We start from the raw sequence: 19,675 nt of genomic DNA, 5'->3' as shown, positions 1-19,675 counted from the left end.
AGTTGTTTATCAAGATAACCAGTGCATATGGACCATGCTAGATTTGGCTTGGGCATTTAGGCATTAATGAACCCCGTGATCCACAATAAATGCTTAGTGGTCCCTGCTAAGGTTAACAAGGTCCAAAAAGTTGGATGCCACTGACTAGTGAGGGTGCAGGCCGGGGAAAGGTTTGTCCAGGCCCAAAGCAAAGTTTAGAAGTAGGAAGAGATAACCCAGCCACCACATACCTCACCCAGCCTGAGTGGTTAGCAGGTAAAATCAGCCTCCTCTCAATTCATGCCCATATTATTAAGGCCCGGGGGCAGGGCATGGTTTGGACGAATCAAGCGGAGGCTGCTTTTTACCTGCTAACCACTTGGGTCGGATGCGGTGTGTGGCAACTGGGCTACTTTTCTACTTCTATGTTAAGGAACCTTGGTTACAAAAGGATGCAACATGATGCCTATCGTCAAGGACTAGGGTGATTTTATGCCTTTTTTATTGGATAGATGATGTATAAATGATTCAATATTCATATTTGCATTCTTTTAAATATAAAAAAACTAAAATGCTGTGACTTTAATTCCAAATGTTCTGATGCTCCACAATGTAAAGAGAGGAACAAACCTTAAATTGCTCATTTAAGAGCATTCTAATGCATTCCCCATAAAACTCTTCACAGATAAGAATAATTTTGGTGCAGATTGCTCATACATATTTATGTTAATATACATTGTTCATATGTATACATAACAAATCATTTCTAGAAAACCATTGTGAGCTTCTTGGTTTGTAATGCTGACCTGTGCAGAAAAAGATTGTAGGGAAGATATCTATTCCTATAACAGGTGCCACTGGTTATTAAACAGAATATTCCCTTCCACAGAATAACATGGTTATTATGTTTGAATGGTTTGACATACATCTCGTATGCTCAGTATATCACAATTAAAGGCTTCTGCAGTTTGTTTTTTTTTCCATGGCTGCAGCGTATGTAACAATACATCAGCAGGGACTACAGCTGCCAAGAACCACAAAGAGACATTTCAGAGTCCAGAAAGGCCTTTTTACTTTTTCAGGCACTAGGAGTGGTACAAATAAAATTTCTATAACAGATATATATATATATATATATATATATATATATATATATATATATATATATATATATATTTTTTTTTTTTTTTTTTTTTTTTTAGGGCACCGTAAAGAGCATTGATGGACTAATGCAACTAATCAAATTACATCCATTTCAAGTGTATGTAAACTCAAAATCCTAATTTGAGTTTAGCATCACGTCTCACTGTATTTGATTTTCTTAAGCAAATAATCTGTAAATCTTTTGCAAAGTTTCTTGTCTAGAAGTTCTGCTGGTAACCACACTTAGCCGGTTAACAGGCTAACACAGAGCCACTGACTCACAATTAGCAGCAGTGTTGTCGGCATGCTACTTGTTTTCAAAGTTGCACTGAACAGTTAATTCAAAATGTCAACATAGAAGTAGAATTTTTACCTTTTATTTAAAAAAAAAAAAAAAAAGTTTCCTTTTTGTTTATTTTCTCAAATGCAAGTTTTTTTTCTACCAAAATTCACCCTAGAACTTCCTGCTCTAGGATGGCTACATTCGTTTTCCATGCCCCCATTTTTAATGTGAACATAGCCACCCTTTCTTGCTCACTCCCAAGATGGACTACAGTTTTATATGCAGACACAGTTAGCTCTTTGGGAACTGTAGTATACATTGAGCGTAGCATTTAATCAAAATTAATGCCACTGCTACCTCCTATAGTAGTAGCAGTGAAGTGCATCAGGTGGAGGAAAGGGAACATGCACAGGACCTAAAATGAAGTCTGAAAACAATTGAAAACAATGGTAAGAGTTCCTCCTCCCTTCCCTTCCCTCCCTCCCCTTCCCTCCCTTCCTCCCTCCCTCCCTTCCTTCCTCCGTCCCTCCCTTCCTTCCTCCCTTCCTTCCTCAGGCAAGGCATGTAATGTACCTCAGGCAGTGAGAAGTTAGAGGTCTCGGGACAGGATGCCACATGTCAGCTTTTCCTCACAGGACCACCAGCTCTTCTAAAAGGAGAGGCGGAGTGCAGCTGATATCACTCTGCCCTCCACTCTCTCAAGGCTGCAGCCCACACCATATGAGCTGTGTCGGCTTATGAGGCCGCCAGCTCACTCCGCAGCAGAAGAATAAAGCAAGCTAAGGAAAAAAAATTAAAAATCTGCTACCTGGCAGAGGTGCCGGAACGCCGTTCTGGTGGGTTCTGGCAGAAAACAAGCCCTGGGTATACTTTATATTTTATTAGATTTGATGGAAAAATTGAGTTTAGCGTTACTTTAAGTTGGCTGCTGGGTTTCTTATCAGGTCTGTCAGACAAGACAGCCCAACAGTCAATTGAAGAAGCACACACAGCAGGCTAAAAAAGCTGCTTGTAATGAATAAGCAGTGGCTTAGAATTGTCAGACTGCAGCAGGAAGGGGTGTTACCTGCAAGATCTAAAAGTAAGAAACTTTGCAACCGACTCATACGAATTGGCTAACAAAATCAGATACAGTAAGGCATGATGCCAAACATACTGAAAAATATATTGGGGTTTAAGACCCTTTCACACCAGTGGGCCAATTAAATCCGCTTAAAATAGATGTATGGCGATACGTTCCCCATCCATACAGTGGATCGGATGAAAATCAGATGGAAACAGACATGCAGTCCATTTCCATCCAATTGCCCATAAAGTAGAGCGGGCTGTTTCATCTGCCTGCTCAATGAGAATCAGCGGAGAGATCCCTCACTGAGCAGGCGGATTCTGCTTGGGCAAATCCGCTCCGTCTGAAGGGGACCTAACAGTCAATTTATTGGAGATAGTTGCAGTTATAGGTTACAGCGTTTTATTTTCCAAAGCAAATCTGTCTTCAGAGTAGTATGCAATCGCTGATCATCTTCTCAAAATGCCTGTTGCCTTGCGGTCATGCTGGTTCAGTGCTTTAAATATTCCCTAGCCTGGAACAAATATGGAGATAGAACTGGTGCATCCTTAAAAAAAAAAAATAAATAAAAATTCTTATGTGCATATTCAGAGTCCATCCTTGTAGCTATAGCTCCTGCTTTTCAGTATTTTGTTTTGTATTTTTTTTTTGTATTTCCTGCTTTTCTCTCCAGCCATAGGGAAGGGGGTTATTCTACATCAGAAGTGAACAAACACATTCATAGGCACACTTTGAGATGTGTATGTTCCAGGAAGGGAGATAGCTACTGAATGATGTAGAATTTGTGGAGTACATTCTACCAGAACTAGCTTACGCAACAGTAATCAAGCAACTAATCAGCACACCTTAATTCTGCACCATCCAGTGGCCAGTAGGGATGAGCTTGCTTGCTAATAGAGATGCTGGGGATGTGCTCTTTCACTCAGGCTAATGAATCATCATCACTTACACTCTCTGCTCTAAGTGAATCTGAATGGGTGAAAATTAAGGGAGATACTGAAAGAGCAGAATGAATTGTAAGTGAATCCGAATGGGTGAAAATTAAGGGAGATACTGAAAGAGCAGAATGAATTGTAAGTGAATCTGAATGGGTGAAAATTAAGGGAGATACTGAAAGAGCAGAATGAATTGTAGATAAGGACATAAAAGAAATTTGATGCAGATGGGGGATCTCTGGAATTCTTCTAAGATATTTATGGAGACTAAATATACTAGTCATTTCAAAGTAAAAGGATGAAATAATTAAGAATTGAAAATTGGAAGCATATATGTGATTTTTGTGTTTAGTTACGCTTTAGGTAGAAAACATGGGGAAAAGAGGTTTCGGCCGCTATCTAAGATCCAATATCAATGTAGCTTAATTGGTATAGCTCCAACCCACACACTATTTTTTTTCTTTTGATGCACTTTTAATACATCCTTATTGGCTTACAGTGGTAGGTGCCTTTTTTAGTGCGTTTTTGAAAATCACACCAAAGATGCAGCACTTTTCAAAGCACAGGGCACCTGCAGTGTGTAAACCGTTACATAGGATTTAATGGGGAACAGTATTTCATGTGCTTTTGTCACGCAGGAAAAGCACGAAAAAAGTGCACCAGTTTGAAAGGGGTCATAGTTAGGGGTGATGGGTACTACTTCTTACAACCATGAGATTAGAACCACTTGTATATTATTAAGATACAGCCTAAAATCATAAACCCAAAAATTAGCCTATAGTTGCATTAGTGCTATAAGCCAGTGTTTCTGCTTGAACAGCTAGCCACCAAGAAATAAGGGAATCATTTTTTATGGATCTCTTCAGTGTAATTAAAGTGATTGTGAAGCCTTGCATATACCCGTTGAAGTGATTCGCCTCAAGTGATACACCGATCTCTAAAACAAATTTTCCTTCAGCCATCTCTCCTCTACATCAGTGTAAAGTCCAGAATTTACACAGCTTGCCTTAGCGTTAAAAAACAGGAAGTGGGGAAGTGTAGTCATATACAGCACAGCTCAGACAGGAGAAATCTGAGAGCTGATTGGAGGGAAGCACCCCCCCCCCCTCCACCCGCCACACAGCACACTTAAACATGCAGCGCTGAGGCTGTAAATCCCAGGCTGTGTGCTGGAGTTCCCTCCTACATCTCCCTTTATCTCTTGGAGTTTTGGAAAAACCTGTAAGAGTTAACTCATGCAGATAGCAGAGCAATGAGACCGCTAAGAATAATCACACTCAATGCTATGAGGCAAGTACACTCTAAAGAATGTACTTGGTTTATTTTTCTTGTCCATCCAAATATGTGGTTGCACAAGCTACTGGAGTTTTAATAACCTACAGGTAGAATTCCTAATCATTAGTGTCAGTGGGAGGAATAGTGCCCCATTGTTAGTGTTAATGGGAATAGGAGTGCCAATCACTGGTGTCAGTTGGTGGAAAATTTGCTGCCGCCTTGGTATCAGTGGGAGAAATAATGCCCGAGCTTTGCTGTAAATGAAGTCCATAAATAGTCCTTAAAGAGGTTGTAAACTCGTTCAAAAAATTTTTTTTTTTTTTACAACCTGCAAGAGAAAGACATAATGAGCTAGTATGCATCGCATACTAGCTCATTATGAAATACTTACCTTAGAACGAGCCCCCGCCGTGCCGCTCTCTTACCTGTATGATGAGCGACATGTTCAGTCGCCCGTCTTCCGGGATCGCGGCATCCGGCCATCTGATTGGCCGGAGCCGCGGTGACGTCACTCCCGCGCACGCGCGCGGGAGCCCACGGTCACGGCACGGGGCTCTGAAGGAACGGCATTAAAGGTAAATATCTCCTAAACCGTACATGTTTAGGAGATATTTACAGTACCTATAGGTAAGCCTTATCATAGGCTTACCTATATGTACAACTTCCTGAGGAGGGTTTACTTCCTCTTTAAGAATCATATACACTCCATACAGCTTTGAGACCCAGTCGTTGCAGAGCGTTGTGCTCAAATGGTGCATGGCATTGACAAAACCTAACTCCAGTCCAAGATGTCAAGAGCACACAATGTTCAGAAAAACAGATGGGATGTTGTCAGCAACAGAAAGCGGCAATGTTTCAAGGCCACTAAAGTTCTTTCCCTCAGGTAACAGTGACAGTAGTTCTGTCTGATTATCTGAACATGGTGTGCTGGTAATAGTGTAAGTGATAGAAATAGTGCCTATTCCACTATCCCAGTCAACATTAATTTTTTTTTTTTTTAGCTTTTTTTATTTTTTTAGGGTTTTCACATTGGTGTGAAATGAGTGCATTGCCAATTAAATACATGTGTGCAAACCAAGAAAATTGGCATAGATGTCATACATTACAGAATATTTTGCAGGGATAAGTAAAGAACATATAATGAACAAGCTGCATGCCTTACTAGTCCGGGTATTGGGTAAGAAAGGGAGATGAAAGATAGGAAAAATAAGAGAGGGGCCTAGTGGAAGGGAGCCTATTAGCAGTAGGCTTGTAGCAGAAAATTAGGAGACTTGCTAAAAGTTGTTACAGGTGCAGTCAACCTTGCTGGGCTTGGTATCACAGCTTATTCTGTCAGGGGAGCCCTAGTACAAAGGGGAGAGACATGAGGTTCAGGGGGTAATTTTCTCTGCCCTAGCATCAGCAAGCCAGGGCAACATTGATCATATTTTATTTCTAATTATTATGCTTACTAGCATTAGTAAATAGATAGGAAGGTCGATTTATATTTACTTTAATCTTTTTTTCTACATTTCTTCTGTTACCTTCTGACTCCTTGCCTAGGCAAATTATGTCCTACATCCCAGGAGTCTTCCGGAGAGGAGGAGGGGTTTTCTTCACTAAGTACTCTCCTGCCTGCATGCTTGAGCGAAGGGCAGATGGATTCAGCAAGCAAATGCTACATGAATCATTTGCCCTTACTCCATATGGCCACAGCCAGTAATGCGAGGAGGATGGTTTTCAAAGTGATTTCTCAACAAAGTAAAGCATGGCGACACGAATGACTGGGGCAGTTTGCATTGAATATTCCAAATTAGTTTAGCTTTTGGTATGTGGTGCTCAGATGCAGTGAAGATCTACTGGTTAGGGGAAAGCAAAGGGCTTCATCTGACCTGTGGGCTCATGATTTGGTGACTTCTTTACCACAGGATGTGCTCGGCTCAGAGAGAGAAAAATACAAAATGAGGGTAAAGCCTATATTTTGTCCTGACAAAAATAATGCATTCATATTTTGCTTACAGTACTCTGCGAAACAGACTTTTTTTTTGGGGGGGGGGGGGTTTATTGAAAAATAGAGCTTGGATTGTTGATGGGTGTGATTTAAATGTAAATGCTTTCTCTATTAAGGCAGTGCTGTATTTAGGTTTTTGTAATGAAGTACTATTGGCTGTCTGTATGGTAATATGCATGGTAATTATTGTAGTTGCACATAGCCTGCCGTTTGTTTGGTGCCACAGTTGACTTTTACCTCCTATGTATTTTTTTTTTTTTCTTACTTTTATTGAATTTTCTTTACATACAATTGTGCTCATAAGTTTACATACCCTGGCAGAATTTATGATTTTTTTTGGCCATTTTTCCGAGAATATGAATGATAACACAAAAACTTTTCTTTCACTCATGGTTAGTGTTTGGCTGAAGCCATGTATTATCAATCAACTGTGTTTAGTCTTTTAAAATCATAATGACAACAGAAACTACCCAAATGACCCTGATCAAAAGTTTACATACCCCAGTTCTTAATACCGTGTATTGCCCCCTTTAAACTCAATGACAGCTTGGAGTCTTTTGTGGTATTTGCGGATGAGGCTCAAAGGGGCTTGAATGACTACTAAAAGGTAACCATCCTCACCTGTGATCTGTTTGCTTGTAATTAGTGTGTGTGTATAAAAGGTCAATGAGTTTCGGGACTTTTGACAGACCCTTGCATCTTTCATCCAGTGCTGCACTGACGTTTCTGGATTCTGAGTCATGGGGAAAGCAAAAGAATTGTCAAAGGATCTGCGGGAAAAGGTAGTTGAACTGTATAAAACAGGAAAGGGATATAAAAAGATACCCAAGGAATTGAGAATGCCAATCAGCAGGGGAAAATGAGGGGTTCTGTTGAAACCAAACCACTGTCAGGTAGACCGACTAAAATTTCAGCCACAACTGCCAGCAAAATTGTTTGGGATGCAAAGAAAACCCACAAATAACTTGCTACATTTGGAGAGGAATCAACAAGGCCTATGATGAAAGGTACACCATTCCTACTGTGAAACAAGGAGGTGGAGGAACTGGAGGAAGATTTGGGATGTATTTGGACATTCCAGCATGACAATGATCCTAAACACAAGGCCAAGTCGACCTGTCATTGGCTACAGCAGAATGAAGTGAAGGCTCTGGAGTGGCCATCTTAGCCTCCTGACCTCAATATCATTGAGCCACTCTGGGGAGATCTCAAACGTGCAGTTTATGCAAGACAGCCCAAGAATTTAAAGGATCTGGAGGCTTTTTGCCAGGAAGAATGGGCAGCTTTACCATCTGAGAAGATAAAGAGCCTCATCCACAAATACCACAAAAGACTCCAAGCTGTCATTGATGTTAAAGGGGGCAATACAGGGTATTAAGAACTGGGGTATGTAAACTTTTGATCAGGGTCATTTAGGTAGTTTCTGTTGTCATTATGATTTAAAGAGTAAACACAGGTGATTGATAATAAATGGCTTCAGCCAAACACTAACCATGAGTGAAAGAACAGTTTTGTGTGTTATTATTCATATTCTCTGAAAAATGGGCAAGAAATCATAAATTCTGCCAGGGTATGCAAACTTATGAGCACAACTGTACATAAAAATAAAAATATAAAATTACAAAAAAGACATCAACTTGTACAAAACCATAAAAAAATTGTGTTTCCAGTGTATACATTATCCTACAACTATTTTTAGATACCCTTTTTCATAAGGAATGTCCAAGTAAATAGGAATACTCTTCTCCCTTCCTTCCCCTTCCAAAAAAAAAAAAAAAACATTTACCCCCCCCACTACCTTACAACTAAAAATTGTGTTCAATATGTGTTGATGATTAAATTAAAGGGTGTATTTTGGGATAGCAACCACGGTTGTCTACCCAATTCCACCCTATTTACCTGTAAAACAAAACCTTTGTACACTTAATTTACTAAGAGTATGTGTGTGTGTATGTATGTGTGTATATGTGTAATATATACCAAAAAAATACAAAATCCTTAAATTTTTGTGAAAAAAGAAATGTATTATGAAATTATGGAACAAAATTCTGTGTCATAAGCCTTTTTTTTTTCTCTCTTGTTTGAAATATTTTTGCAGCTGTCAAGAGCTGAGCAGAGGATGAATAGGTTAGATCAATGCTATTGTGAGAGGTCTTGCACAGTAAAGGGCAACATCTACAGAGAGCTGGAGTCCTGGACAGACGGCTGTAAGAAATGTACATGCATGGTATGCCTTTCTTTTTAACATGTGTTTATAAAAGCTTGACATTTTGTCACAGCACGGTGTTTAATCTGTCATTCATTTTTACAAAGTCCTCTGAGAGCATACAACATTCAACAAAATAGTCCACTATAATGTGACTCTACTTTTTGGTACGTTTTTAGTGACTGTTGTGGTGACATACTCTACTGTTCTGAGCAGTGTAGTAATTTCCTTTTATTGAATTTTTCTTCTATCTTTAATGGGTTTCTTCACTTGTCACTTTTTGCGTACAAAGAAAAAAGGTTACAAATGCAATAAACTGATATATCAAAAATCATTATCTGTGAACTGTAAAACACCTCTTCTCTATACAAAGGAAACAAGGGGGAAGGTCTTTGTAGTTCAATCAGAGGAGCAGCCTTGGATAATCACCTACACAAACTACAGCAATGATCTCCTGGGCATGAGTGTGAAACCCAGATGGAACAATAGCTCTATTGCAATAAATGGATAACTTTTTTTGAAGCTTTGCTGCCTTCTGTGGTTGTCGTCCGCACACTGTAGAAATAAAAAAAAAGAAAAAAGCGGGCTCACTGGCCTAGTGCATCATCCCACAAATTTTATTAAAATGGAATAAAATAGATACTACTCACACACATAGGTAGTATAGGAGTTTGTCTGACAGCTCTACTTTGTTGCTCAAACTATCTGATCACTCGAGCAACGGGGGGGACCTCACCAGGGTCCCTGCTCGCTAACTCGTTTCAAAGGCATGTCCTTCATCAGAGTCAAACAGCGAATGATATTTTAGTCATATATATAACCTCTAGTCATATCACTGACACACCCACCTCCTGAGAGCCATGGCCCCCTTCCAAGCAATGGCGGAGATAAACAAGGGGAGGGAAAGAAAAAGGACCAACTGTAACTTATCCAACAGATTTTAATACTGGCTCATTTTTGGCAGTAATGTTGCTCCTCCATCAGGGATCCACAGGGATTTTTGCTATCCTATTGATCCCTGTGTCTGCAAAGCTCAGTGGATCTACACAGCCTCACTTATCTTGTGGTTAAGTTTTCCCCAGTGTTTAATACTTACCACCTCTTTCCATTGTCAAGCTTCAGCAATTAATAATTGAAAGATTTTGGTGAGGTTTAGGGACCGCATTGGATGGAATTTTATTCCTTTTTTTTTTTTTTGGAGAGTAGTTTAGATCTTTCTCTTAACCTTCCTAGCGGTATTCCCGAGTGTGGCTCGGGGTTAAATTTCAGTGCCAAAAGCGGTAACCCCATGCCAGACTCAGGGTACCGTTAGGAAGATCACTGGATCCTGGTAGAGGGGTTACTTACTTTGTCACCGGGATCCAGCGATGTATCCCGGCAGTGTGTGGCGGCGGATCTTCCTCCCGATCCTCTGTGTGCCCCAGCTTCCATCTCCTGCGACGTGACGTTCGCAGGGGGGTGGAACCAGCGGCAAATTCAAATGTAAAACATACCAAACACACTGATACACAATTCAAAATAAAATAATTTCACATTAGTTTGCCCCTCCCAGTGCCCTTTCCTGCAGTTTTACTGTACTTATATATATATATATATATATATATATATATATATATATATATATATATGTGTATATATATGTATGTATGTATATGTATATATACATATGTATGTGTGTGTATATGTGTGTGTGTGTGTATGTATATGTATGTATATAAATGTGTATGTATATGGATATATATATATATATAAAATGTGTATATGTGTGTGTGTATGTATTCATATATATATATATATATATATATATATATATATATATATATAATAAAATGTGTGTATGTATACAGTATATATATGTATACATACATACTTTAACTTATTTATAGTTTTTTATTATATTATAATTTATGATTTTGTGTTTCAAACTTTATCATACCCGAGATGTTATAAAAAAGAACACACAGTAAAAAAAAAATCATACGTAAATAGTTGGTTTGGGCTGCTCATTCTTAAGAATTACATGCAAAATAATGGTACCGCTTTCAGCACCTAAAATCCGAAAGAATCATACCACCAGGGAGGTTAAAGTGACTTTTGAGCATAAACTAACTTCAATGTATGCCTATCTTCAAATAAGTGCTTGTCTTGAAAGTCGGAGACATTTAAGCTTAACTACCCTTTTACTTTAATACTATATTATGCTGCTTGTTACCGGACATTTCAGAGGAGCTCTGTGTAACACTTGCTGTCCATAAGACACTTTTGGAGACTGTAACTGTGATTCACATACTACATAGCTCTATTTACCTCTTGGGGTGGAGCGTGCAGAAGCCTAATAAAGCAGGACTATCCTTGGCAGTTACATACCTTGAGCAACATCTTTCATCCTTGGCACTGCTGCAGAAGAAATTCTTTCACATGCATTCCATGGGTGAGGGGTGTGGCAGGGGAGAAACTGCTCAAGATACTGCACTAACATTGGTTGTTGCTTCCCTGGCTGGCTGCACCCAGGTGCTGAACCACTTTGCCACATAAGTGGGAACTGCAGGCAGCAGAAGAATTGGTTGGTTCTTCTGAACACAAACCAAAGCTGCTGCAGTTTGTTTTGCTTTCTCTACCTGGTGCCCAGCATATCAGTCTCTGCTGTTGCTTCAGGAGGTTGGCACAGCCCAAGACACCATGGGTCACACATAGAGTGCTGGTGAGTTGCTTTTGGGCTCCAGGGCTCTAATACTATTTAACAGAAAGTGTATCCAAAGCCAAACCGTTTTTTTTTTTTTTTTCTTGATAGTCGTGAAGACTTTGAAACTGTCAGGTTTTAATGGTTTGTGTCCCTGTTCAGTAAATTTACTCATGGGTGGAACTGTAGGTCAGGAGAAGGGGAAGCAATGGGAAGAAAGCACATGCCAGACAAAGGAGCCAAGTCTCCACTGTATGATGGGAGGAGAAGCAGGGAGGTAGCAGTGTGGGGGCTGAGGAGAAGTTGAATAGCAGGAAAAAGGAAAATGTGGAAGAAAGCCAGTTAGGCAGCACTGGAGCTAGATGGCATTTAGTAAAGGCGAGGTAGAGTGGACCATAAGAGAAATGGTTTGTATTACTCCTCCATAAAGGTAAAGTCTATTCAGTAAAACCAAGTGTTCTGTAAATTGGAGTTCCTACCCTTGAGGGAGCTAGTGAAGTCTTCCCAGCAGTTTGATGTCTTAAACAAGATGAAACCATTTTTGTATCGTTGGTGGGGGAAGGAAACTTCGAAGTGCTGAAATACAGGGATGAGTAGCATTGGCCAAGTGTATTTTCACTGGCCTCCCCCTGATTCAATTGTGCTCAATGTATATAATAAACAACAAAAAATTTGAGAGTGCTTACCTTCAGTGGTGTATTTAGATTTTGTGCTGCAATAGGCCTGACTAAACTTGTGCACCCCCTAATGTAAATATGACCCACCCCTTCCAGTAAAGGGCACATCCCTTCCTGTTTCTGACCCGTTCTGTCATCTGTAAACCACAGACTACAACCACAGTGTATCAGTGCCCATCAGCGTAGCCTCATCAGTTCCTATAAGTTCAGCCTCATCAGTGCCCATCAGTGCAGCCTTTTTAGTGCCGCCTTATTACTGCCCATCAGTGCAGCATATCAGTGTAGCCTCATCAGTGGCCATCAGTACAGCCCCATCAGTGGCCATCAGTGCAGCCTACCTGTGCCCATCAGAGCCAGTTCACACTGAGGCGACACGACTTTGGGGGGCGACCTGTGAAGTCGCGTGCACCGCGACTTGCAGGGACTTCACATAATGGAAGTCTATGCAAGTCGTTCCGAGGTCGCCCCAAAGTAGTACAGGACCCTTTTTCTAAGTTGGAGCGACTTTTGTCGCTCCTATTAGAACGGGTCCTGTACTACTCAATGGACCGTTCTAAGTGCAAGTGCGGCAGTGTGGCAGTGTGAATGGGCTCTTAGTGCAATGTGTTTGGACTTGTGTTTGCTGCCACTGATTGTAATTATAGGAATATTTCGCCTATTTGTATAATGACTAGGAAGTCCATAGTCATTATACAAATAAGTGAAATAATCAGTGGCAGCAAACACAAGTCCAAATATCTTATAAGATAGGAGTAATCTTACTAACCCAGTCACATATTGCGATAGGACATATGAGGTAAGCAGGACCAAAATATTATTGCCATCATATACAATTAAAAGTCTTAATTGTATATGATGCAATTCAGTATGCTCGCTCAAGGACAAGGATGTTTAAAGAAATTAAATTATATTATTGACATGATGCCTGCCATACCTGGGGGCAGAGGAGGGTAGGCGGAGCATTAGGCTGCAGTGCCACACTTATTAGCATTGGGGGCCATCAGGCCAGTTGTATTAGGTGTGGTTGGCAGCCTGCGTCTGTCCGAATGTCTTCACTCGTCAGTATTATCATACCAGCAGGTAGCAGTGTGAGTGCTTTATGGGGGTGCCAGACTAATTGGCTTCCTGGACCCTGCCCTCTGGCCCATTACTCCCCATAAGACTGGCACTATACTAAAAGTGAAGCGCAAGCCGGCGGGGACCCTTTTCGTGCAGGAGCAGGGAGGAGGCTGTTGTTTTTTTTTTTTTTTTTTTGTGTGCGTGGTTCAGCTTTTTTGCTGCCTCCCCTGCAAAGTGCAGCCCTAGGCCTGGGCCTTGTTGGCCTAGGCCAAGATACAGCACTGCTTACCTTCCCGAAGAGGGAACTTTGAGGGGAAACAATGGTGCTCTCCCCACCAACACAAGTCTATGAAGTTCAAGCTCTGTGTGGGAGTTTTATGTATTTGATCAATTTGACTTCTAAATGCCTTCAGTGCCAGAAGTATTCTGGCACAGTTTGGTGGAGATCAGTCCACCCATGGAATAATTGCATAAGCTGGCCAGGGTCCTTTTCATTTATTGAAAGTATTTAGCAGGCATCCGGCCACTGAAGTCCCAGGGGCAGGATGACCCTACCTGTAAAAAGAAACAGGATATCAGCGGCCCCTGTATGTTTGCATGGGTGATAGATCCACCACTGCTTGTATCTCAAATATTCCTACTTGGTGTGCTTTTTTTTAGGTCTTTATCAGATGCAGTATTTACCAAAACATGTAAAAAGAAAATGCTCACATTTGCAATACATATCTAGTACAGGTAAACAATCACTGTATATCAGACCTGTTGCAATGCATGTTGCTACATTTTCAAGTTCAGGTAAAATGCACCAATAGCCTGCTGTCCCCAATGTGTTGTGCTGCTTCATTTTTTTTGCTTACCATTATTGGGTTAAAAGGATTAGTCAAAAATGTGACCTATATTTACAGGTAAAATGAAGAAAACAGAGGCAGCCATTGCTGACCTAGCCTCTTGGCTATCATGCTGGCCTCTCTGATTCACTAGCCCTGACTAAGCATTCAGTTATGAACTTTTTGTTCCTACTTATTTATTTGGGGTCAGTAACCCAGACCGCTTTTATGCCTGCAAGTCAGCAAAGCAAACCTAAAACTGCATTTTCAAGACGGTCAGAAATGGCAGCCCAAATATATTCGGCATGATTGATGGGTTTGCTTTAACACATTTTGCTGTGAACAACCCTCTTAGTAATATGATATGGATATGTCCTATTTGCAAATTTGCCACTGTGTAATTGCACACACAAGATATAGGAGTATGAATTATGCATAGTTATGTGCTATATCACATAATTGCAGATTGCTACTCTGTGCTTTGAATATCCTGATAATTACTCAACAGTTAAATGCTTTTATTTTAATAAAGGCTTTTGAGTTTGATCTTTTTATGTGCATAGAGGACTGAAACCTCTGGGTTGGTCCTCTAGTAACACTCACTCTACTATGTTCTATTGAGAACAACATTTTCTTTTGGCAACCCATGAAAAAAAGCTGACATCTGAGGCTCTAAAAATGGTATCTCAGTGAAACAGATCCAACTACAGTAGTTTTACATACTGTAGTGTTTTCTTTAGTGGGGCATCAAATGGCGTTTTTCTGTGGCCTCAAAATATGCATTGCAGTTACGGTACTACTGAACAGACTCTGCTGCACAGGTTATACATTACTAGACTATACATTAGTAGTACCAACAGCGCATTGGCAGAGCAGTAGAACCAGTTCCAAAAAGCCAAGTTGAGTTTGACCATACATTGTACACCTTTCCTATTAAATTTCCTTTAGACTTGCCTTCAACTATGTAGTGCAAGGGCCTGCCTGCTTGCTTACAAACTGAGAGTGTTCAGGTTTGAACTCCTATATTGTAGCAAACCCCCAACCTCCTAGGGCCTGATGGTGACCCCAGAGACAGAGAGGGCCGACATTCCTCCTCAGGGTGCAGATTACTAAGCATGGTGGGTGGTGAACAAGTGAAAAAAGATGGGCGCCAGTCACTTTTATGCTTTAACAAGGAGAAGTTTATTTCTCTCAACAGAAACAAAAATGGGAGAGAGGGGTAGGGCACAGGACACCCTTAGTGAAAATAACAGATTGGCAGACTCCTTACACAAACATAGAAGTATGGGCAGACAGCAGTACAGGAAAAGAACCTTTGAGCTTAGACTGACCTGGGAGGCAACTCCTTTCCCCTGGGTCCAGTCTCTTGTAGCAATCTGTACATGTAGAAGCAGCTGTCTCCTATATCAAGAGCATGTAACTCACGGAAGGTGCAGGAATTCTATGGATGTTCCCATCTTGACACTTCCAAGCAGTATACAGGCTTTCCCTTGCAGAGCCACGAGCAAATGGTTAAGCCTCAGGCTTCAGGCCTACCCAGCAGCAGCAGTTGCACACACCCACCCCAGACAGGGGTCTGGGTGGTGAGAGACAGATCATCTGACCTCCTCCAAATAGTCTCTCCCAGCATGCTCCATTACCAGTGTGATTGGCTGGGAGAAACCTACATATTCATAACCTAATTGACTGTAATTTATCACTCTAATGTCAAAGGCAACAGTGCGACCTACTATCAGAAGGGAGAATCCCAGCCAAACAGGATTAGGAGGAAAATCCAATGGCCACAGAACTATAAATCAGCCAGGCTAATTACCACCTAGCACAACTACATTTACTAGCAACTCTGCTTACGACAAAGGTGCTACGTATGGTTTTGGTAACTCCAAAGGAAAATTGTACAAGACCATTTGTATAATGTATGACCACATTTAGTCAAATAGCTGGCCACCCTTTTACAAGTCTACTGAGCACTGGTACCCACTGCTATTTTTGGTACCGTTAACATTGTTGCAGTGTATTTCAGTGCCCAACTGCTCATTATAAAATAATAAAATTATTGAAACATTGTTGTAATACTGTAAAAAAAAAAAATAATAATTTTAAGATAAATTCTCACTTTGTCTTTTTCCTGTGAGTGTGTGCAGGATTCGCATTATCAAAGAGAATACTAATTGAGATCATAACTTCCATAATCCCTTTTTAGTTTTCTTTTCAAATGACTGCCTAAATGGAAGCAATGTGTGGAATCTTTGAATGAGATGCTCACATACTGTATGCACAGTTGCTGACCTAATAAAAACCAATCCGTTCTTAATGTGATTTTCAAAACTGCTGTTAACCATAAAAAAATCTTCCAAAAACTACCATTCTAATACTAATACATCCAACTACTAATGTACTGTATGTTTACACATTGTTTTCCCATTTTATGCGCTGCTGTTTACACAGTCAGTGTGGTTTGTTGAAGATGGCTCATCTCAAGAGATCTGAATTTGAAAGGCAATCAATGGCATGCTATGAATGTCCTAGAAACCAGCCAGATCATTTGATAAAGGGAAATTTAGGTCACCAAAGTAAGGACTGAAATGTTTTTGATTTATCACTACTGCACAATGATAATAGATGTACATGTTTTATAGCATGTTTGCGGATTTTCTAAGAAACTGCTAGCAACTCTCACTATGCATTAAGCCTAAGAGGCATCAATGGGAGATTAAAATGTATTGTACATTTACATTAGGATTTAGGAGTATTGTACATCTACTTTTTTTATCTGTGCAAGCATACAGTATTTCATTTACAATGTCAGGTTATTGAACAGGGGTTTAAAGCAAGGAACAGGCAATAGAAAGAAAATTACAATTCAGATTTGAGTTAAACTGGATAAATAGATTACAAACCCTTAATCTTTAAGATTTCATAAAGCATATATTTTAGCCTTGCTTTTCTAGTAAAATGCTTTTATCGGGTTTTCCATTTTATGTTTTTATCATACATCCGTGCTGCATGAAATTGTTTCCTTAGGGGCAAGGTCATATCGGCACTTTTCGCACTGCGTCTGACAATTAGGCTAAATGCTATTGAGCACTTTCAATAAAATAGAACTAGTGTTTTCCCTGGCCCTGTCACAATATATTTGGAGCCATTTACTGTATATGCCAATGTGACAGGAAGGCTTCATGTCTTCATATTGTACACTACTGAAACAGTGCTCAACCCTTCTTCAAAAAAAAAACACTTCCTTTTCTTTTACTATGCCATACATCTGTAGCAAAAAACATTGACATTGCAATATAATAACCTGTCCTATGTAATCAAATATGTCCACCATAACCTATTGTAGCTTAATTACCAAATGCTATTATATGACTGACATATAGTCATGGACAGATTTTATAAAAAGACTTTATAAACAGGACAGTTCATTTTCTTAATAAAATATTTGGTTGTTTGATTTCTATTTTCTAAAGGATTCATTCGATAAGCTCTACACATTTTTTTGTGAGATATTAAGGCTGATTGAAGGTTCTCTTCACTTAACCAACCATGCAAAAAAAAAAAAATCAGTTTATTTGATATGCTCATGATTAGATGATTGAAGTAAATATATACCCTATTTTGTGTGTCAGGAAATCTTTAAGGGCCCTTTCACACAGGCGGACTGACTGTTCAGATCTGCATGTCCGTTTTTTTGGCGGATCTGAACGGTCCCCCCAGACATGCCCGCTGACATCCGATCCGTCAAATCTGGACAGATGGAAACCCTATTTTCCATCCATCCAGCAGATCGTATGAAAACGGACCGACGGTCCGTTCCCATCCGATTCCCCCATAGAGATGTATGGGGAACTGACAGCTGTGTCTACGCACACAGCGCGGAAACACAGCTGTCATCATCCTGCTCAGCGGGGGGATCGGCGGATTGATCCCCCACTGAGATAAACTGAGTCCGTCCGACGGACTGATAGTGTGAAAGGGGCCTAAGGCTCCGTTCACACCTAGGCATTACGGATTACGGGCGGAATCGCTTGCGATCTCCATAACTTTCCATGGCATCCCAATCGTGGTGCAATTTTGCTGTGCTTGTCGCCTGACGAATCACGGTAAAATTACACAAGCAAAATCGTGGGATGCCTGTTGCTGAAAAGAAGTTTGCCCACCCATGTATCACAGACACTACACAAGCCGATCAGTGGGTGCCAGCCAATGGATAACTGCCGGCACCTGCTGATTGCTGAGAAGGAAGACAGGACAGACCTCTACATATGTAAACAATGGAGAGCTCTGTCCTGTCCATGGGGATGTGGCGGTTTTTGTTTCCCTGCAAATGCAGTGAATAAAAACGGACACATTCCCTAGTAAAAGCATCTTACAGTAAACACATAGACACTGATTAGGCATGCATTCAACCCCTTGATCACCCTAGATGTTTAACCGATTCCCAGCCAATGTCTTTAGTACAGTGAGAGTGTATATTTTTAGCACTGATCACTGTATTTGTGTCACTGGTTTTACCCACAAGTTTCAGTGTCACACTGCATGCATTACTATCACAGTTCCGCTATAAGTGACTGATTGCAGCCATTACTAGTGTACAATTTAAAAAAATAAATAAAATACTGTATATATATATATATATATATATACCATAGTTTATAGACACTGCAACGTTTAATATACGCTTATTGGGATTTTGTTTTTTTACCAAAGACATGTAGCAGAACACATATTGATCAGAATTATTAAGAAATGTGATTTTATTTATTTTATTCATTTTATTTGGATGTTTTTATAGCAGAGTAAAAAAAATAGTTTTTCAAATGTTTCAGTGTTTTTCCATTTATAGCGCAAACAATAAAAAACCCCAGTGGTGCTCAAATACCACCAAAAGAAAGCTCTTTGTGAGAAAAAAATGATATAAATGTTGTTACTGTATAGCGTTGCATAACCGCGCAATTGTCTAAGTAACGCAGTGCCAAAAAGCAAAAAAATGGCCAGTCATGAAGGGGGATAAATCTTCCGGTGATTAAGATAGAACATTTGGAGAAAAGAAAATTTGAAAAACGAATAAATATTTTTGCTGAGTTCAGAAAAATATGCTAATTCATATAAATCATTTCAGTAAAAAGTCAAAACCCACTGTTTGCTCGACAATTGATCTAAGATCATGATTAGTTTGAGGAATTTGGTAGGAAAAGTAGAAAGTTGTGTACGCCTCTTAGATCATTGGAAAAGCCACTAGCCAAAATCAGTAACCTGTCCTAACATGGGGTTAGGAAAAGTTTAGTCTGTGAGAGGAAGCTTCATTTATTTTTATAGCTATCTTATAGTGAACCTATCAGAAAAAAACTGAGGCACTACCATTGCAGGCCTCCTTCTGAAAATGCGAAGTGCCTTGCTGTATCTGACTTAAGTACCTCAGTCGCATAACTAGAACAAGCATGCTGTAGATGGGTGACAGAAAAGTGCAAGATTTATTTATCCTTCTACTTGTTCTGGGTTCTCTACATGGCATCAAAGCCAAAGCATCAGAATAATGCCTCATTTCCACTGAG

General features: G+C 40.1%; 1 protein-coding gene across 1 annotated transcript in view; it reads left to right on the top strand.

Annotated features, from left to right (window-relative positions):
- The window catches only part of NELL2 (neural EGFL like 2), a 450,032-nt gene that overhangs the window by 167,008 nt on the left and 263,349 nt on the right, over window positions 1-19,675 (top strand). Inside the window, exon 8 of the mRNA XM_082256070.1 lies at window positions 8,770-8,898. Coding sequence (XP_082112196.1) covers window positions 8,770-8,898 — 129 coding nt within the window. The remainder of the gene's footprint in view (window positions 1-8,769; window positions 8,899-19,675) is intronic.

This window comes from Pelophylax lessonae (genome assembly GCF_965119305.1).
Source record: "Pelophylax lessonae genome assembly, chromosome: 4".
NCBI classification, from domain to species: Eukaryota; Metazoa; Chordata; class Amphibia; order Anura; family Ranidae; genus Pelophylax; species Pelophylax lessonae.
Note: the sequence above shows the minus strand (reverse complement) of the source record. Positions and strands in the feature narration are given on the sequence as shown.